Source organism: Garra rufa, chromosome 11 (genome assembly GCF_049309525.1).
Source record: "Garra rufa chromosome 11, GarRuf1.0, whole genome shotgun sequence".
Classification (NCBI taxonomy): domain Eukaryota; kingdom Metazoa; phylum Chordata; class Actinopteri; order Cypriniformes; family Cyprinidae; genus Garra; species Garra rufa.
In genome coordinates, this window is record NC_133371.1 from 34,225,832 (window position 1) to 34,248,565 (window position 22,734).

Consider the following 22,734-nt stretch of genomic DNA (forward strand, 5'->3'; position numbering starts at 1 on the left):
AATCAATGCTTTTCCATTTTTGTTAGTTTCATTTTAGATATTCACTGTTTTGTTAATAATTATTTTACAGTTTAAAATTTGCTGCAAAATCTGTAATAGAATATAATAGCAGGTTCCATTGTGACAACTTACCCCATTGAACATAACTGATATGCCACACTATTGCTGCATGTTGTCACAATGACATTATTCATTGTATCTTTTGTCAAACAAATGCAAAAAGGTGTTGACATTCAAAACACCTAAATTGAGTTCAGATGCAGGACATAAAAATAACAAATAATAAACAAAGAAATAATAATATCCACACAAATCAGATCTTCATCAGGCACAACTGATGGTTTTGTTCATGGGCAATGAAAAGTATATGTAGCATCATATGTTGCAAAGTATTTTAATATTTCAGTCTGATATATGACTAGTCATAAGGGTAAATATTTTTAAACTGAGACTTATACATCGTCTGAAAGCTGATGTATGGTTTTTGTTGAAATAGGACAATATTTGGCCAAAATACAACTATTTAAAAATCTGGAATTTCAGGGTGCAAAAAAATCAAAATACTGAGACAATCGCTTTTAAAGTTGTCCAAATGAAGTTCTTAGCAATGCATATTATTAATAAAAAATTAAGTTTTTATATATTTACAGTAGGAAATTTACAAAATATTTTCATGGAACATGATCTTTACTTAATATCCTAACGATTTTTGGCATAAAATAAAAAATCTGTAATTTTGACCCACTGAATGTATTTTTGGCTATCGCTACAACTATACCCATGTTACTTAAGACTAGTTTTGTGGTCCAGGGTCACATATTACTTTTCTATCCACCTTTTTCTTCAACACGGAAGTAAGCTTATGGGTGAGACTTTCAGTTCATTCGCCGCTATAGGGAAATAACGAGAATAACATAGTGCAGTAAATGGTAAAACTGTTTACACTACGAGCCAGTGTGCTCATAATTTAGATAACACATTAAAATAATATGGTAAGACACATCAATTTGCAATATCAAGCTGCAAAACAAGCTGTTTTGTACAGCTAAAAATAGCTGGACACGGATGAGACCAGAAGCCAAACCCATAAAATACAAAATACAAATGGCCATGCTCACTCTTACGTGAAGAAAAAGGTGGATACATCAGCATTGATAGTTAATTTAGTGCAAATCTTGTATTTGAAAGCAGAAAATAGCCTAAAAGATCAGTATACTGATCAGTATGTTAAGAAAAACATTGCAATTCACAAAGGGAACTACTACATTGATCCAAGACATAATTAGTCTATTGATTAGGTGTGTGCTTTCCTTTAGATACAGAGAACATTAACATACAATCAAGTAAATGAGGTGATTTATCATTTAAAGATCAAGCCTCCCTGCTACTGCATTACTGTGATTTAAAATTATGGATGGTCATTTTAGTTGTCAATCATGGAAATTAGTCTGGACAGACCTAAATGTCAACCAACTTGAACCTATATCTTTCATCCCTTATGAAATTATTGACAGTCAGATTTCAGGTGAATGTGGGTAATAATCTGTAATGTCACTGACTGGTGTCAGAGTTCAAATAGGTATTATAGCTCCGTTTGAGTGAATAAGGCATGATGATTGTTTTGGTTGAACACTAGATGGCAGTATACCACGACAAAACGCTAAATCCAAGAGCATATCTTAAATGTGACCCTGGACCACAAAGCCAGTCATAAATAGCCACAAATACATTGTATGGGTCAAAATGATCGATTTTTTTATGCCAAATATCATTAGGATGTTAAGTAAATATCATGTTCCATGAATATATTTTGTAACTTTCCTACCATAAATATATCAAATGCTTGATTAGTAATATGCATTGCTAAGAACTATTGGACAATATTAAAGGCGATTTGCTGATGTTTTGCACCCTCAGATTCCAGATTTTGAAATAGATATCTCTGCCAAATATTGTCCTATCCTAACAAACCATACATCAATGGAAAGCTTATCTATTCAGCCTGGTTTTGTGGTCCAGGGTCTCAGATAGGCAAGTTTATAGATCTGATGCTTGTTAATATCATAATTATGAGATGCAAATTAATTATTAGATTAGAAATAGAATTCTAACAAAACTGAGGTTCAGTGCGTTTCAGATTCAAACTGTTAAAACCCTCATAGTCATAGTCTTTTTGAAGGAGTTTTGTTTAAAGAGGTCATTATTGAGTACATGGTCCCCTCTTTATTAAAGCAGGGTCGAAAACACTTATATGATAAAGCGTAGGCATATTTCAGCTGTTACAGTGACTCATTTATGCTATTGTAATCTCTTAAGCCTATAAACATAAATGCCTTTATGTCATTTTGAGTTAGGTCTATTATTTAGCATTTTTACTTCGTGCCATATACTTTCTGCATTAGTCAAAGCTATAAGAAAATAAGAAATGCTTGATGTCTCACTTTTATCCTTCATTTTACATTGAAAACATATGACCTTTTTCAGACTGTGGGAGTGAAGTTCGCAAGAAGCCTCCATTCAAGATGACTGATATATTATGCATACTCTTCATTATTAATGAGCAGGAATCTCGTTACTCCGAGCCCCATCTGAAAGGGAGAATGGGGAAGAGGACAGGTGTTCATTTGATCCCTTGCTTTTTGTCCTCAAACATGCTGCCCTGCCTGGTCTACTGGATCAGAGCAGTTTCATGCACACTGACTACTAGTTGTATAAAGTCTATCTGTTTGTTTCGGCCACCTAAGACCACTTGATCTAAAGCTCTGCTTTCACTCCAGAGAGCAATTACAGTTTATTTACTGATTGGATTCTTAGTAAATGGAGTTCAATCGGATCAGTCAAAGAGGTTTCTGGCAAAAGTGGCAAAAATCTATCCATCTATTTGTGACCCAGCACAACAAAAACATCTGGAAGCTGAATAAACAAGCTTTCCATTGATGTACGGTTTGTTAGGATTGGACATCTATCTATCAATGTATCTATCTATCTAAATAATGTTCAATGATCTTTATATCTTAACACTGTGAAATTCTAGACCTTGTTTTTATTAAATTACTTTGGTAAATACTTTATATAGCCTAAGTTGGAGTCAAAATGGGAGTTTTATTTTCACACGATCCAACATTTGTCCGTAACCTTTTTTAGAGGGGATCTCCGGATGACCAGAAGTGCACAGAAGCATCATGCAGCACCGTGAGAATTCAAAACCAACTGTACGCAGCAATGGTCCCGTCAGCGTATTGGATGCGGTACTGTATGTGGCTCCTCCTCCAACTGATGCTTCTCAGCCTTCAAACACACTAGTGTGTGCCATAACAACACCACTGCTCCTTCAAAGTTGGGGGCGCATTTTCAACAGTGAACGCAACAATTTGGGAACTCTGTGGCTTTTCAGTAACATTGTGGACAGGATAAAGCAGCCAAGCAGTGGCGTTTGTTTGCACAGGAACGTTTCCCGTTGCTTTCAGCCTTGTGGACAATATGAAGTGCAGTTATGGCAAAAAGGGGTAAATCCGTGGTGAGGACCCTGGAGGATTTGACGCTGGATTCGGGTTACGGTGGAGCCGCGGACTCCTTCAGGTCATCCAGCGTGTCTCTGTGCTGCTCCGAGGCGCACATCTCCTATGCGCATGGAGGGCACTGCTGGCATCTGACCGACTCCATGCGCAGTCGACACAACAGCCTAGACACCGTCAACACCGTCCTGGCTGAAGACGGCGAGACCCTGGAGTGTTCCGGACACTGTGCGAAACTTCCCGAGCTTGAGGATGTGCCCTGGAGCCTCGGGGAGGTGGAAAACGCGCTCAACAAGGAGGAAGAGTTGAGGTTCGGGACCGTGTCCGCGGATCTGCTGGCGCGCCTCTCCACGCTCGTAAGCCGCGCACTGGTGAGGATCGCCAGGGAAGCGCAGCGGCTGAGTTTGCGCTACGGCAAATGCACCAAATACGAAGTCCAAAGTGCCATCAAGATGATCCTGTCCTGGACCATTTCGGTCAACTGCATCGCCGCTGCGCTCAGCGCGCTGTCCATGTACAACATGAGCACCGAGGATAAATTCAGCCGGGGGAAATCGGAGAGATGCGGCTTGGTATTCTCCGTGGGGAAGTTCTTCAGGTGGATGGTGGACAGCAGGGTCGCGGTGCGCATCCACGAGCATGCGGCCATATACCTGACCGCCTGTATGGAGAGCCTCTTCCGAGAGGTCTTCACCCGGGTGTTGAATAGCTCGGTGGTCGAGAAGGATAACGGGATCCCCAAATTTACACTGGAATCCTTTGAGCAGGCTCTGAGCAACGATTCGGAGTTGTACGGCCTCCTTTTGCCCTATCAGCACCTCACATGTGGGAAAAATGCCAATGGTAAGTTCAGCACTTGAAAAGCAGTTCAGAAGAGATTCATTGATTGTTTTTTTTTATTCTTAGAAAAAATATCTTGGTCATGTCTTTGACGCTCGGGTCAGATTTTGATTATGGTAACTGAGGGAAAAACGGAACCAGCTATAATGTTTATACAGTGACCAGGCCCGGATTGGCTAATCGGGAGGACCGGGAGAATTCCCGGTGGGCCGGTCCGTTTTTTTGGCCGCGAGGGCCGGTGTCCCTAGCTGCCTGCACTCACAGCAGTCGCCAGGGGCGGACTGTCCATCGGGAGAATTTTTGGCCCGCTACCCTCCAATTTTTATTATTATTATTTAATATTGTTGTTGTTGTTTTTGTTGCCGGCCTAATGTACTAAAGTGGTTATTTCAGAATTAGCCATTCAATAATAAAACTCTAATAAATCATAAATCGGTTAGTCTTGACTGGCACGCGTTTCGTCTCGCGCGCGCTCCGCGCATCCGCGCGTCCGCCGTCCGCCAAAACGACGCGAGACTGAAGTAGAAGTGCCCAGGTGGAGCAGAGAGACAAATCTGTCCTGTTTAGGACCTAAAGCGCAGGTCTGTTACATCTGTAAACAGACTATTGTAGTTTTGTCTTTGTTTACTTAAGTATTGAACTGCTAACAAATGTTAATCTATAAAAAATATCGTTTTAAAACAGGTTTAGGGAGCTACCCTTATAAAAATTAACGGTGGTTTTACAAAACATGTTTACTATAGTTATACAATAATTATACAATATACAATGGTTTTGCTACACTATACTTTCACCATGGTATAAAATTATGATTATACTAATGGGAATCAATCCTAAAAAAAAAACCCAAAAACATGGTTACTATGTTTACCATAGGCTCAATAATATCATGGTTAATTTTCCTTAGGGCCAAACATGACCCATGATAATGCAAAACATGTTTAGTTTTAAGATTTTTTAATAAATATATATTCAAGATGTAGCTAATTTTTGTTGTTTTAATTTTAACATTACGACAATAACACATGGTCCTAATGTAGTGGCCCTCTTTTTTCTGTTGCCCTTTTTTTCTATCAAATGTTTTAGTAATAATCATAAATTATATATAATTTTGAAAGCTTAGAAGCTCAAGAACCATCCTGGTGGCTGTCTCCTCCCCCTTAGCAGCAATGTCAAGTGTCAAAATCACAACTTTTTACAATCTTGACAAAAACATGTCTTTAAAAAGGTCTCAGTATTTCTGCAATAATCTGCTGATTGTCTTCTTTAAAAAAGACCAACCTTAGATCTGTACTGTATAGGTGGTTGTAAAGGTCGAGATGTGTTTATGAAAAAAGTGACAGATACAAGAAAATTTGTTTAAAAAGTAAACACATGAGAGACAGAGAGATTAAAAGAGATTAAAAGGCAAATTGGAAGTTCAAGAGATAGCATTTAATTATTTTACCCAGTTGATTTCAACTTTTCTTTATGTGATAATGAAAAATATTGTTGTCCAGGGTTTCAAATTTTGGTGTGGGATGGCCTGGATAAGTGTGAGATTTCCCGGCCTGAAATTTTGTCTCAGTCCGCCCCTGGTTAACGTCAAGCTAGTTAGGAGCAGTGCAAAACAACGATGTCTGCAAATCACCGTTCATGTTTATGTATCAAACTTTTTCTTGTACTGTTGCTCTTCAGCAGCAGCAGCAGCCTCTAGTCCAGTTTGCTGCTAAGAGTGAAAAGCCAGGCCCCGTAACATTACCAAGCACCAGTCATGAGCCCAACACACTAGAATGGGCAGGTAGGACAGTGCAATACTTGTTCTATTCTTTATTTGTGTTTAAGGACTCAACAATTTTGCACAGAATATATATTCAGATATTGCAGAAAAGGACATTGTGATGTTTAAAAGAGTAGTGTTAGACATTTACCCTTTAATGTTCTCATTTATGAAAAATATTTGAACTTATAAAGCAGCTGTTTACTTGAAAAAGACATGATAGTGTCATTAGAAAGTTTAATACATTTTATTTTAATCTTTATTTTATACATATAGCTTAATATACATTTGTATTTATTTGATATTTTTTCATTTCAAGGTTTGGATATTTATGAGCACTAATTCTAACAGAAAATACATACTGATACTGTTAAACATTATATTGTGTTAACTGTTCAAATAAATCTTCACTGTGAAGCAACACTTAGGCTACTGTATTTGCACTGAATTGGAAATGACGTCATTTTAATATAGTCAGTCGTGAACTAAAGTGGGCCGGTCTAAGGCTTGAAACTCCAGGGCTGAAAAGGAGTCCCACTCCGGCCCTGACAGTGACATTAACTTTCAGGCCCATTGCCCAGAAACTGACATCATCTGTGTATATATTATTACACAGCCTCAATGACTGCGTTTACGTGCACAATAATATTACAGCATTAATCAGAATTTGCTCATATATTCTGGTTATGTAAGCACCAAGAAAATGCATTAACCTGATTGCCATAATCAAGCAATCAATAATCAGGTGAAATGTCAATCTTTTTAACACAATGTGCATGTAAAAATAGTCATTGACTTCATTTACATAAGTTTATATTCTGATACACCCTTGTGTTTTGTTGTTAAGCATATTAGTGGGATTTAATGATTGATTGAGTTACTGCTCAGAATTACAGCCATTAATGCCAGAATATAAACATAATCCAAAAATTATGAGTATGTAAATACAGGCCCAAACACTTCAGAGATGTCAGATAACTTAATTTATCAGCGATGTGGTTTGATTTATGTGTGTGGATGTATTTATAGATGTGTATTTGGCTGTGTGTGCTTCGCACTGTGCATAATGTAACTGTGTATTAGAGAGCGGTTCATTTTTAATACGGAGCTCAGCTGCATTTTCCATGGGTAATTAGCTCACAGTACCATCTTGTTCTTTTTAATGTATCATTTGTACAGTTATGGTACTTATGAATGTGTCATCCAGAATGTTTCCAGGCTGTAGTTTATGTGCAGGATGACATAATCCAAAAAAATAAAATAAAAAAATAAATAGACCCTGGAGCAAAGGGACTATTCAATGTATAACTTCCAATAATGCTTGTGCAACAATGTGGACTTGACAGTATTGCAGCAGCAAAGAGACTGATGATGTCATTGATTTAATACAGCTGCCTGGCAGAGGGGCTTTTTTGCAATAGTCTATTGGTGTCCATTTCAGGAATAAGTATGGACTTGTGCCACTTGCAAAGATATGTGACCCTGGACCACAAAACCAGTCATTTGTAGCAATACCCAAAAATACACTGTATGGGTCAAAATTATGCATTTATTTTTATGCCAAAAATCATTTGGATATTAAGTAAGAGATCATGTTCCGTGAAGATATTTTGTAAATTTTTCATTGTAAAGATATCAAAACTTAATTTTTGATAAGTACTATGCTTGCTAAGAGTTCATTTGGACAACTTTAAAGGCAATTTTCTTAATATTTAGATTTTTTTCACCCTCAGATTTTCAAATAGTTGTATTTTGACCAAATATTGTCTTATACGACAAACCATACATCAATGAAAGCTTATTTATTTAGCTTTCAGATTATGTATAAATCTAAATTAAATAAAATTGACCCTTATGTCACATATTCAATGAACACATAATATATAGGCCTATGTCACGCAACAATTGAATATCGAAGAACGTCTCTGAGTGGGGAGACGGCAGTTCTGGTTAGCTTTTTACAATGGCGGAGGCCGATAAATACCGCTGGACCAAGTCTCTCTGTAACTTGCCTGAAGTCACCTACGACGACGTGGTTCGGATTGTAAATTAACACTCTCAAGTAGAAACGTCCAAACTTAGGAATAGTTTGCCGAAGGTTTTAAAAAAGCACGCTAACATAAATTGTAAGTCTTTGAGAAGAAAATTAAACCGACAGGTCACAGCGGCTAGGCCTATAAGTCACATTTATTATATTCTGAAATACTAAATTGGCAGTTATATTTCCGATTTGAGCTTAAAGTATAGAAAAATATATAGCTTTTAGCTTTTGTTGACGCTACCGCGCTACTTGATCAAAAAAGAGCTTAGCTACTGAAAAGCTATTCGATTCAGAAAACAGCGAAGCTACCACCACGCTACTGAGAAATGTAGTTAAGCTAGAAACTAGCAATGACCGGAAGTTCTATTTCCCTACTCCGCGGTCCGGAAGCAGGAAGTGAGACGTAGGCATATTGTGACTATTTTAGCTATATATTTTTTCCAAAATAATAACTCAAGGCAGTAATAATTTAAATATATTTTATTTGTGAACTTATGTTCAGCTATTCTTTTTATTAGTTAACTTAAAATAGTGAACTATTTTTGAATTTGTCGGATCATCAGTCATCAAATCTCAGTAAATATTGGTCACAGAGGCAGAGATTTACTTTAAATTTCACCAAACTAATAACTCACTAAAAACTCCCACATATGTTTTTGTGCCGTTTTAAGTCTTATTTTGACATAACAAAGTGGTTATATCTAAATGTGTGCGTTGTTTACTTAGGTTTTTAAATTAGTCTTCCCATTAACGCCATTATATATTGTTCATTCGCGAACACAAACGCACACGAGCACAAGAGGGCGAGATTTATCGTATGAACCAATCACAGCCGAGGATAACCAGTCATATCCAATCATATCGGGTGTCGCTGTTAGACAAAGTTTCTGAAGAAAAACAGGTGATTTATACTTTTTAATGTAAGATTTTATAATATTGGCGTTGTTTTATTTTTGTATATATACATATACACACTACATATATACAGTAAAACCGAAAATTATTCAGACACCAGAGATAATTTTTGATATTTGTTTACTAGTGGGTGCAGGACACTATAGTTCATTTATGTAAGTGAGGATAGCAAAATAAAGTAAACTGTGACATATTATACCCAAGATATCTTGATACAGTGGACTACCAGTAAAACTGATACAAATTTAGGACCTAAAATTATCAGACACTTTAACCTGACCATGTTTTGCTTACGTGTTTAATTTTAAATTGCTAATGCAACCCTTTTACACCACAGACTGAACAAAATTAAGCATTGCTTGGTAATTGTTCAACAAAGTATTAACAGTCGTGTAAATATTGTCATACTAACAGTTGATTGTATTACATACCTCTCTATCAAAGTTATCTGACATTATCAAGATGAATTTGTTCTGACACCGTTTAACTCTGAACTTTTGTCATATTTTCTTACCATTTTCTAAACTATAGCAAATAAACCGTGATAATGTGAGAAATGTTGAATGTGTCTGAATACATTTTGGTTTGACTGTATGCTACTGCATACGCTATAGATGTAACAGACATGAAACGAAGGACTCTCAGATTAGTTTTAGTGTATAACGGACAGGCTTTAGCATCCCATTACTGCGTTTTCTCACCTTTGTCGGAATGCCTCGTTTTGCATAGATTAAGAGGTGAGCGTTTCAACAAACCAATTACATGGAGATTACATCTCCTCCACAGAAAGCTACATTTCTTCCTCAAGGGTTGGTATCGAGATGGGTTGCCAAATAATAACCCACCCTTTGTTCTTCTCCGGGGAGCTGTTTTAATTGCACTAGGGGTTCATTTTGAGAAATAAAAAAGGCTTTCTTCCGCTGTAAATTGCGTTAGAGTTACAGTAAGTGTGAATTTCAGACATGCAACTGTTACACAACCTCTTAATTTCCTTAAATATGTATAACTGCGTTAAATGCGTTCCATAATGCAATCGGCAAGCTTTCTCCAGTGGTGTAGATGTGGAGGCAGTTGGTTCAGCTGCAGCGGTGGCCTGCTCTGAGTTACCAGGTCTGTTGTGTGTTCAGTGCCAGGCACTGAGGGGTGTTTTAGTGTATGTTTTTGTGTGTGTGTGTGTGTTAAGGGAGGCAGTGTAAGTGAGTCCAAGCATGACACAGCTCTAGTTGTACCAGGCTGCTCCAGGTTCTTTACTGTTTGGAGCTTTGGGTGTCAGGGATTTCTTTAGCAGCGGGTTTGCTGGAGGCATTAGAACAGTTAGGGGTAATGTTAGAGGATGAGGTAACTGTGGAGTCTTGGTTTCACAGATTATCGTTTTTAATACTTTAAATCCATGTCTGTTTTTATCTATCAGGAATCGCTGAGACACATTCGTAGTCAGAATTCCACAAGCTATCAATCGTTCTGATCTTAATTACTCCATTCAATTTGTCACACTCGGAATCCATTGAGTCTTGGCTTTGAATCGATCTCTCAGACAAATTAGCTCTTGTCTTAGAAGAATGCAGGCAGTGTTGTGTTCATTTTTTTTTTCAAGGATCTTCTGAAAGCTCTTGGCCGTCAGATTCTCTGCCCACAGACTTTGCTGAAAGTGTAGATGATAACATCGCTATGAAATTTGCATTCTGCAGTGCAGGAATCTAGCAGGAAAGACAATACAGATGAAAAGCAAAGGTAACAATACAGAGACACCTCCTGGAGGGGAGATATCTGACTAAACAATTTAACACAAAGCAACAGGAAGTTTAATGTGGTTGACTTGTGCAAACCTGTACATCTTAATATTGCACAATGATGTATTTTAAAGAGGTCATAATAGGGTTGGGTGGTATGACCAGTATCTCACTGAATGACTAATGTTATGTCACAGTAACGGTTTGTATGAAGACATAGTTATTTTTGTTATATAGATAATGGTAACTACATTATGATTGTTTAAGGACAATTATAAGTAGACAATAATGACAAAACTGAATATAATAATAATAATAATAACATATAGTATTATTATTATTAATAATAATATTAAACCCTACATTTTTATATATATTATTTAATGATGCCAATTTGTGGAGACAAATAATATTTAACAACAACAACAACAACAACAACAACAACAACCATAATAATAATAATAATAATAATAATAATTATTATTATTATTATAAATAATAATAAAGATTTTTTTTATTATTTAATCACGCGTTTGGTTATTTTATTTTTATTATATAGATATTGTCACTACATTATGATCATATTTTTATTATAAGTAAAAAGCAGAGATTTATATAATTTTTTTGGAAGCATAATAATACTAATACTAATATCTATTTACTTAATATTATTACTATTATTAGTAGTAGTAGTAGTATTAGTATTAATAATAATAATTATTATTAATAATATTAAATCCTACATTTGTATATATCACTTAATGATACAATTTTGTGGAGACAAATAATATTTAACAATAATAATAATTATTATTATTATTATTATAAATAATATTATTTTCATTATATAGATATTGTCACTACATTATAATCATAAGTAAAAAGCGGAGACATAACAACAACATAAATAATAATAACAAAATCTATTTACGTTAATAATAATAATAAACCCTAAATGTTTTATATATTATTTAATGATGCCATTTTGTGGAGACAAATAATATTTAACAACAACAACAACAACAATATTATTATTATTATTAGAAAAAATAATAATATTATTATATTATAATATTATTAATATATTAATTTAATCATTGTCTTTTCATTATATAGATATTGTCACTACATTATGACCATAAGTAGAAAGTGGGGACATAACATCATTAATAATAATAATAATAATAATAATAATAATAATAATAATAATAATAATGTCTCTTTACTTATTATTATTATTATTATTATTATTATTATTATTATTATTATTAATAATAATAACAATAACAATAATATTAAACCCTAAATGTTTTATATATTATTTAATGATGCCATTTTTAGGAGCTAAATAATATTTAATAATAATAATAAATATTATTATTATTATTGTACATAATAATAATAAACCCTAAATTTTATAAATATTATTTAATCATGCATTTGATTCTGTTCTTTTCATTATATAGATATTGTCACAATATTATAAACTTATTTTTGTCAAAATTAAAAGTATAAGTAGAAAGTGGAGACATAATAATAATAATAATAATAATAATAAACTCTAAATGTTTTATATATTATTTAATGATGCCATTTTGTGGAGATAAATAATATTATTAATAATAATATTAATAATAATAATAATAATAATAATAATTATTATTATTATTATTGTAAATAATAATAATAAACCCCAACATTTTATATATTGTTAATCACGCATTTGATTATTTTCTTTTAGTTATATAGATATTGTCACTACATTATGATCATTTTTTTTTTGTCAAATTAAAAGTATAATTAGAAAGTGGAGACATAATAATAATAATAATAATAATAATATTGATAATAATAATAAACCCTAAATGTTTTATCTATTATGTGTTGGTGCCAATTTATGGAAACAAATAATATTTAACATCAACAATAATAATATTAATAATAATAAATTATTATTATTATTATTATAAATAAGAATGATAAACCCTACAATTTTCATATATTATTTAATCACGCATTTGATTATTTTCTTTTAGTTTTATAGATATTGCCACTATATTATGATCATATTTTTAATCATAACTAAAATTATTAAGTAGAAAGTGGAGACATAATATTTTTTATATACATTATATCTTTTAATTATAATAATAATAACAGAGTTATTTTAGTTTCATCACTCTTTCACTGCCACTTGCTCTATTCTTTCATATTGTCATTTTGTATATGTATATGACAATAGATACATTAGAACCTTAAAATTACAGACACTGATCTCCTGTAGGCATGTGATGTAGAATGCATGAGAGCGGAGCCCAAACGCACAGATGGCTCTCAGCGTGACCGACGTGGCAGGTCCTGAGAGAGGGAACACTCCTCTATTCATCAAATTTTACTGAACTATGAAACATAATGAGCTGAGCAATACACACTGTGTTTCTCACTCGAGCGCGAGCATGTGCGGATTCACCCACACACATATGCACGCGCACACATTCCAGCTCTTGTAAATAAACAGACACACATATGGATGCGTGGCAGGAGCGAGGGCACCCACATCCACACAAACACACACTCTCATAGACAACATACTGACAATATGATGTGACACTCAATTATATATTTCAATTAAATGATCTATTTAATAAAATCCGACCAATACAGACCATATCTTGATTTATGAATTTATATATAATGTACTATTTAAAAAAATTAATATATAAATAAAAATGCATGTTGACTTAAATATGAATTTTCTATAATGATTCTATAATGAAGAATTTCAGATTTTTTTATGAGGCAAAAAGGTCAAGGTTGTATAACTGTGCCTGAGATTGTAAAAAAAATCTCATTAAAAGGTTTTACTTAAATGTTAGTCTGCCATTCTAAATGCAGGAAGTCATTTAACTGTCACGTGACAATAAAACCAAGAAAAGAAATGTCAAAGTTGAAGGTCAGCACTTCTCTTATAGTAATAAATATTAAATAACTTCTGGCAAAGTGATATCATTCTGGCAAAGTCTATAGGCACATACAGTAAACATCTCTTCCATATTTCCCCCCAGACTAGACAGAGATTACTGGCAATCCTCACAGCAAAGATTCATGGCAAACAAAGAAGGAAAGACCAGATCTTTATCACTGTAATGCTCAGATTGAAGTTCACAATTCACCATTACAACATTCCAAAGGGAAAAAGACGCTTTAGAGATGCAGTCGTGGTGAACGCTATCAGCAGACGGTAATGACAAAGAAGAGTTTGTGGCGCGAAGTAATGAACACATTTCCACAAGCCCAAGGTCAGACAAAGGTCAGACAGCCTCCTTCAATAGCAATCGATACCACTAAGGGTTTCAGCTTACTAGTTTGTCGCTTTGTTCGATAGTTATAACAAGATTTTATTGCTGTATTTCATTTGGTATAGTTCCTATCACATATTAAAGAAATGTTCCGGGTACCATTCAAGTTAAGCTCTATTGATTGCATCTGTGTCACACTGTCGATTATCACAGACGACTCATTGACTCGCCCCTCGGTGGGTGAAAACAAATAAAAACCTTGTTTGCAGTTTACTTACAATAGCAGTCTATGGGGCAAAGCATTGAGTTAGAGGGTTTAAAAACAACAGAAACAAACAAACAAGCTTTATTTTTTTGTGCTTATACTGTTAGTGTCTTTTTAGTGGTGCAATGTCTTGACACATAGACTTCGATTTTAAGTGCATTCTGATTAATTAGTTATAGAGCTGTCAAACGATTAATCATGATTAATCCAATTGAAAATAAAAGTTATACATATAATTTAGATCATATTTATATAGATCATATAAATATTAATATTTTATATGTAAATCTAAACTTTTTCTTACATATATACACGCATGTGTGTGCATTTATGTATACAAAATAAATACACACAGCACACATGTATTATGTAAACACAAACTAGTATTTTAGATTTAAAAAAATTCATTCAGAAATTACTAAAATTCACAAACAATTACAAAGAAAAATCAAGTTTCACATTGAATCAAACTTGAAATTTTGAAGTAGAAAACTGAAATAGTATTGTACTGTAATAATCTGTTTTATTTACAACTGTGAAAATAATTGTAACATCTTCAACAGTGCAAATTATCTTAACATATACGTTGAAAAAATGGTAGCCGATTATATGTAATTTTACTGTTAAAAAAAACTATAAATTACCATATAATTTGTGGTGAAAAGAAGATTTTCAAGTAAATAAATATTTTTTTTCTTAAATATATACATGCATGTCTGTGTATTTATTAGGGGTGGGCATAGATTAATTTTTTTAATCTAGATTAAATCTTGGAATTAATCTAGATTAATCTAGATTAAAATGGCTAATTTGAATTCTGCTGAAGGCATTCAGAATATGTGTGCTACCCAAATAATAAAGTCTTTGAGAATGGATCATAAAGCTCATAAAGCTGTTCTATGATAATTTGTTGATGAAAATAAATTATGTTCAATTAGATGTACTTGTGTTTACTAACTAACTAACAATGAAATTATTTTTTCTCCCTATTAGATTGTGTTTTTTTTAACGTCAACACCTACCCAGCCCATTACATGTTACACCGTACTTTTATTTTGACAGGTTGCCGTGAAGTTTCTGTGTCATACAGTATGATATGATGCTAGTTTTCTCAAATGAAACGGTAAAAGTGACACTCACAGCAGTTTGGGAGATTGAGTTTATCTGTTCGTGTGAGATGAAAATGCCAAAAATTACCGGGAGCGTCACGTGTGTTTCAGTATGCGTGTAGTAAAAGCTCGTCTCCGCAATGCATACATACAGCTAGGCAAACGGAACATATCGGATTCATATTAAAACGGTATTTTTGCATTTCAGTTTTCACATACACTAGTCCATATCGCGATTTGAATTAAGTGACTGACCAACATTTGATTTATGAATCCAAAAAACGACGAATTTACGTGGCATTTCGCTATAGTAGATTCGGTTTTTATGAATGGAGGACGACGCGATCCCGTCTGTGTTTTGGCGGAGGAGACTTAAACGCGCGACCATATTCTACAGTCTTCGGTATACATCCGCGTTAAACTATCAAGGTGAAAGTCATCATAGCTTGCGTAGTTTAGACCCAGCTCCCAACCCAAATTTGAGAATAGATTAACGGCGATATTTTTTTTATCGCGCGATAAGAGTTTCACGTTAACGCAGCAAGTTAACGCCGATAACGGCCCACCACTAGTATTTATATATACATAATAAATATACTGTACACAGTACGTATATATTACGTAAACACAAACATGTATTTTAGATGCAATTAATCACGATTAATCGCAATTAATTGTTTGACAGCCATACTGAAAAGTTGGTGTAGAAACAATTTTCATTTAGAAATTGCTAGAAACATCAAGTTACACATTGAATCAAACATGAAATTTTGAATTAGAAAACGGAAATAGTATTATAATAGTACTATAATTCTGTTAAAATGTACTGCAAAAAATCTGTTTTATTTACAACTTTTTAAAAGTGTAAATGACCTAAAAAAAATTTTTTTAAATTGTAACATTATATGTAATTTTATATTGTATGGCATTTTACTGTAAAATGCAAATAAATACTATGAATTAACATATAATTTATGGTGAAAAGAAGATTTTGAAGTAAATAAATATAATTTTTTTCTTAAGTATATACATGCATGTGTGTGTATTTTTATACACATTATAAATATAAACAGTACATATATATTATGTAAAAACAAACATGTATTTTAGATGCGATTAATCACAATTAATCATTTGACAGCCCTACTGAAAAGTTGGTGTAGAAACAATTTTCATTTAGAAATTGCTAGTAAAATTCTCAAATGATAACAAAACATCAAGTTACACATTGAATCAAACAAGAAATTATGAATTAGAAAACTGAAATAGAAAACTGCTAAAATGTTCTGCAAAAATTCTGTTTTATTTACAACTTCGAAAAAGTAAAAAAAAAATTGCAATTTTTAACAGTGTAAATGACCTTAAAAATCTTAAAAATCTTACATTTTTTTTTACAATTTTTAACAGTGTAAATGACCTTAAAATCGCGATTAATCATGGTTAATCATTTGACTACTGAAAAGTTGGTGTAGAAACAATTTTCATTCATAAATTGCTAGTAAAATTGTCAAACAATGATAAATATGTAAAATATACTGCAATTTTATTTACAACTTCAAAAATCATTAAATTAAATTTTATATTGTATATAATTTTACTGTAAAATACTGTAAATTTAGTTTTTTTGCAAATAAAAACTATGAACTACCTTATAATGTATGATGAAAAGAGGATTTTGAAGTAGATTGGTGTTGTAAAATATACAGACATCAATCTTTTAATACTTGAAACATTGTCAGTTTTTTTACTGTAAATTTAACCAGATATTTTTCAGAATTTTAAACCCCAAATACAATCCCAAAAACAAAGGTTCAAAATGCAGTTCTGGATTCTTTTAAAGAACCTTTCTGTGAGAAGTTTATCAAAGAAACTTTTTTTTTTTCTTTGTGTGAAGAATATTTTAACAATGTGAAGAACTTTTTCAATATAAAGATCCCTTTGTACTTTGGAAAGGTTTCATGGATGTTAAAGGTTATTCATGAAACCACTTATGCCAACCTTAATTTTTAAGTGTACCGTAATGTAATGCTTCAAAACTGTCTGTATTTGACCCCAAAAAATGTGCTCTCAGTTTTTAATAAAGAGCTGAATTTTGAATACTCTGTGACATTCAACACCCACAACTAGACAACACATTCAGTCAGGCACTATTGCGGTGGACCTGTACCTACTCACACCTGTTTGTGGTGTCACTAGCTGTTCTCTGCTTCTCTTGAAGATGAAATTGCTGCTCACATCGAGTGGAGATCTCTTCTCTGCCAGTGAATAGATGGGTGATCCTGTAAAAGAGAAAGACATAAAGAATGAAAGAGAGACACAGACAAAAAGAAAGCCGGTGCTCAGATGAAGAGGTACTGCAGACAGCCAGCACACAAAAGCCTGATGAAATTCAGGGCTTTTTTGAGTGGAAGGATTCACAAAAAACACCTTTTTATGATGGCTACTATGGTTTGTGTGTATGTGAAAGATTTGTGCGTGGGAAACAAGATCACATTTGTAAATGTGCGTACCGAATCAAAACAACAGAAGCCATAGTTCATATTAAGGTGTACAGGGTTCTTTTACTTTCGTCATGGAAAAGCAAAAGTCTGTCATCCTGTGTGTGACCGATTGCTACAGCTTCATCCTGTGCAGTTGGCATATGGTTTATATTATTTCAAGGTGTGTGTGTGTGTGTGCATTCAAGTTTCATGACATTTTTATTACAAACACATGCTACTTTCAGAATAAGACGTATTTAATGTAAAGAGTGGGGCTGTTGCGAACACGATAAGGAATCCCGTGTATCATCATAGGTCACTTTCTAGAGAGGATGGACGCAGATGCATTTCATTAACAGCAAATTGCCACAAGTTACACCGCAGAAAATTAAGTTTAGAAAGAGCCGCCTACTTTTTTTCCAGTGACATAAACAGTGTGCAATCACTGAAGTTGGCCTGTGCTGTGCTTGATTCTGTTTTCCATTAATGTGGCTACTTATTACAGTACTACTTTGCTGTTTGCTCAAATGGCATTGAGTAAAGGTGGAGACATTTATGAAATTTAGCAACGCTCTTAACGCTTTTTATGAAGCTGAAAGCCTTCTGACCAAATTTGGGTTTAGTTTCTAAAGTCCTCTAGCACCACCAACAGTTCACTTTTAAAGCTATGGTTCACCCAAAAAAAAAAAAAATTACCCCATGATTTGCTCACCCCCAAGCCATTCTAAGTGTTTATGACTTTCTTCTTTCAGACAAATACAATCGGTGTTATATAAAAAAATGTCCTGGCTCTTCAAAGCTTTATAATGGCAGTGAATGGGTTTTGAGATTTTGAAGCCCGAAAAAGTGCATTGATCCATCATGAAAGTAGTCCACACGGCTCCAGGGGCTTAATAAAGGTCTTCTAAAGTGTATTGATGTGTTTGTGTAAGAAAAATATCCATATTTAAAACTTTATGAACCGTAATCTGAAGCTACCGCTAACTGTGTAACACGGACATGAGAGAGTGGCGTTCCAGCAGATAATGTAGGACAACTGTTCGATTTTGTTCGAATTCCTGACAAAAATTAAATATGGCATTATCCTATAGGGTTGGACATCACAATGTTGAGCCAGCCTCCATTTTGTTTGGAAGGGAAATTATGTGTACTAAAATATATATTTGAATACTTTCCCTCAATAGAGTGTTTTCACAACGCGTCATCAAGTTGGCCATATTGGCAGCACTGAACGTAAACAATGCCAGTGAACTGAACAAAACTCACATATTTTGCTGCTGTAAATGATCAATGTTTGTCATCCCTGCTGAAAAAAAAAACAGCTAAAACCAGCCTAGGCTGGTCTTAGCTGGTTTAAGCTGGTTTTAGCTGGTCTCCTAGCCTGGCCAGGCTTTTCAGGCTGGTTTTAGCTGGTGGTCTCCAAGCCTGACCAGCTAAAACCAGCCTGACCAGGAAAGTGGCTAAAACCCCACTAAAACCAGCCTGCTGACCAGCTAAAACCAGCCTGGTTGACCGGCTAAAGCCAGCCAACCAGCCTAGATGTTTTGGGTTGTACTAATCAGTCAGACTGACAAAAACATTTGGAGTAATATAGATTGCCAAAAGTTATAACAAATCAAGGTGTGCAAAAAACTTTCTGAAGAACAAAAGACAAATCTTGACAACATTTGTTCTTATTATTTCAAGTCAGGTAGGTGAAATATTAGGCTAATATCTTAATTAATACTGCTTGTACATATCTTTACCACCTATTAACTCTATATGGTTTAGCAGCTTCCATATGTTTTTTCAGTGGTTTAGACAGGGCAAATTAGCAGAACAACGTATTCAGTCATACATTAACCGTGCAATAAAGACTGTTGTTTACACCCGAGTATTTGGGTAACTGACCAAATCGTGACCTAAGTGTAACTAACCAAATCGTGACCTAAGTGCAAACCCTCTATCATCCCTGCTGAAAAAACCTATTATCCCTGCTGAAAAAAGGCTGGTTGGCTGGTTTTAGCTGTTTTTTTCAGCAAGGGTACTCTGTTTATACTACGGAGCAGCAGTACTTACCACACATTTTTCCAGATTAAAAGTTTGTCTGTGCTTGCCAGAATCTGCAAATCATTCACCATTGTCTTATCATTCATCTCACTTTACTCTGTTTATGTGGTAAGTTAAATTTTATGTAGGGTATTGTAACAGGCTAGTGCTAGCAAGCGGCTAACCATGTCCCTTTAGTGGCTCCATAGGAAGCGTTAACATTCCTTTTCATGCCTTTCCTAATATGGATTTACGCTTACCCCGATGTCAACGTCAATCGCGATGTTTCACTGTAGACATTGCCCAAATTAATTAATTTTATTAAAGCCCATTACTTTAGTGTTTAGTCTGTTGAGATTGAGGTTGCCTAAGCAGTGTAAGATCTGTGTGTGTATTAGTGCATATTGGTCATTCTACTGTATTCTTGCACTTTGTGTTTATTCATTGGTGTGTGTGAGTCTTAGCCATGGGGAAAGTTTTGTGACTGAGTCATTAGAATATTCATATTTTATGTCCCGTGGAATCCTGGCTGGCCTGGTGTGTGTGATTAAGATGATGGATGACAGAGGGTGTGATTTATGCAAACAAAAAATTAAATTATGGGTAAAATACTGCGGCACAGTGTTTGAGATTTCAAAGACGTTTGGATTACAGCATCGTTTTATTGTGGGAAGGTTTGAACATGACTGATAGGAAGGACTTTTTGTGACCTTTTCAAAATGATAAAGGGTAGAACTGATCGATGTGCTTGAATGTGAAAAAAGTTTGTGGTCAGTGAGATTGGGTTAGTTCACTAAAAAATAATAATTCTGTCATTAATTACTCACCCTCATGTCGTTCCAAACCTGTAAGACCTTTGTTCATCTTCGGAGCACAAATTAAGATATTTTTGATTAAATCCAAGAGCTTTCTGATGCAACTGACTTGTTCAAGGCCTAGAAAGGTAGTATGGACATTGTTAAAATAGTCCATGTTCAACTGTAATGTTATGAAGCTATATTTGTGATGTTTTTTTGTCCTAATAACTATTTAGCAATATATTGTTTATTTGTTGTTGTATTACAGCAAAAAAAATTGCTTAACTGTGTCACGACCCATTCTGTCATCTGTCTGTGGTGACTCAATTGCTCTCTTTCTGTTTTCCTCAGAGGTTCCCCCTTCTAATACTTTCCTCTTATAGCCCTGTTTGTCAGGAAAATTTAAGGAAGTCCCTCTTAGCTTTCACAAACATTTAAGAGAAGCTTGCGTAATTGTACTGGTTTCAGGTGACTTGCCTTTGATGTGATTAGAGGAAGCGCTCCACAAGCAGATGGCTCTAAATCATGTTGTGACCATTAATCACATGCACATGGGCATCGTGCCTAAAGGCTAATGCTGATTTACAGTTAACCAGTTGTTTGATAGTATGACTGATGGTTTTCATTTCTTCAGTTATGCAATATTCAATATAGGCTCAGCTTTAGGTGTCTCACTCTCTGAATTAAGTTTACAGTGCCGCCTTTGAGGAAGGAACCTACTGAGGGCCTACACAAAATAAAATTACAGCACGCCCAGGCATGTTTGCAGCATGCTATATAGGGCTGCATTAGTTAATATGCAGCATCAGAGATGTGCAAACTTGACAAATCTGACCCGCTTTAGCTTTTAGACTGTGTGCGGGGCCACGGGATTGCAATTAATTACTGTTTACACATACCCATAGGTGTACCATGGCAAAATAAAGTGCTGTGGATCACGTTGACTAAGCTAACTCAATGCACTGAGATTAGCTCTTATCTCCACATCAAAACACAGCCCTGATGTAGTTAGAGCTGCAGTTTTTCAGAAAGGTACCATCTGAGTCTCAAGTTACTCACTCTATCCTTGCCATCTGAAGCTATAAATAGGTTTCTACTCCAGTATATCCAGAAAAAAAAAAAAACTAGCCTGCCATTTTCTATTTGTCTTCAGAAAGTATGCTCCCAACTGTGTCTTGCGCATTTCCCTCAGGAAGTAGGTTGTAAGCGTCTGCATCGCATAAGAAAGAAGCAATCTTCCCGTGTGTCTGCCTGACCAACCAAAGGCCTTGTGGTGAACGGTCAGAGTTCCCCGCCTGCACAAACGAGTAAAAACGTTTCCATCCAATTTAGTCCATTCACTCTCATAGCCGAGGCCGAAAGTAGGGCAGCCAATGGCTAAACGCTGAGCTGCCTGGGTAAGCCTTTATGCGAATGGAACGACGGGTTGAAGCTGGCAGTGGTTTCGATCTGGAAAGGATAGTGACATAGTCGAATCAAACAGACGCACTGAAAATCCACTCACCGTAGCTTCGCATGCACCAGACCGCATTCTTTAATGAGCCTGTCAAAAAGAGAGTGACCATCTGGAAAACAAAGTATTGGATGGAGAATGTCATAAATGTTGAACTTTTCCTCTCCGCATGAGCTCAGGCGCGCATTACCAAGCTGTGCTTGACTTTAAAGGAGTTATATGATGAATTCTTAAGAAATTCTCCTTCATCTTCTGAGATAAAAGAGTTAGATGCGCTATGAAAACATGCTTCAGATTTCAAAACTTAAAACTTTGTTTCACTGTCATTTGAATCAGTCAAAATGCAATGCAGACTTTGCGAACTGGCATTTATTGAAGGATGGAGTTGTTAGAAACTATATTGGAGCTGACAGCAAACCCAAACTCTTGCTGCGAGCACTGCAAAGTGCTGTTATTGATATTTTATGTGAAAAGGGGGCTTTTGTATGCTGTCTTTTACTTTA

At 34.7% G+C, this 22,734-nt stretch overlaps 1 protein-coding gene across 2 annotated transcripts in view; it reads left to right on the forward strand.

Annotated features, from left to right (window-relative positions):
• Nucleotides 1-3,267: 3,267 nt before the first annotated feature.
• Nucleotides 3,268-22,734, forward strand: part of btbd11b (BTB (POZ) domain containing 11b) — a 120,257-nt gene continuing 100,790 nt past the window's right edge. For both annotated transcript variants that reach the window (XM_073850738.1, XM_073850739.1), the window contains exon 1: nt 3,268-4,358. In XM_073850738.1, coding sequence (XP_073706839.1) covers nt 3,494-4,358 — 865 coding nt within the window. In that variant the 5' untranslated portion in view covers nt 3,268-3,493. The remainder of the gene's footprint in view (nt 4,359-22,734) is intronic.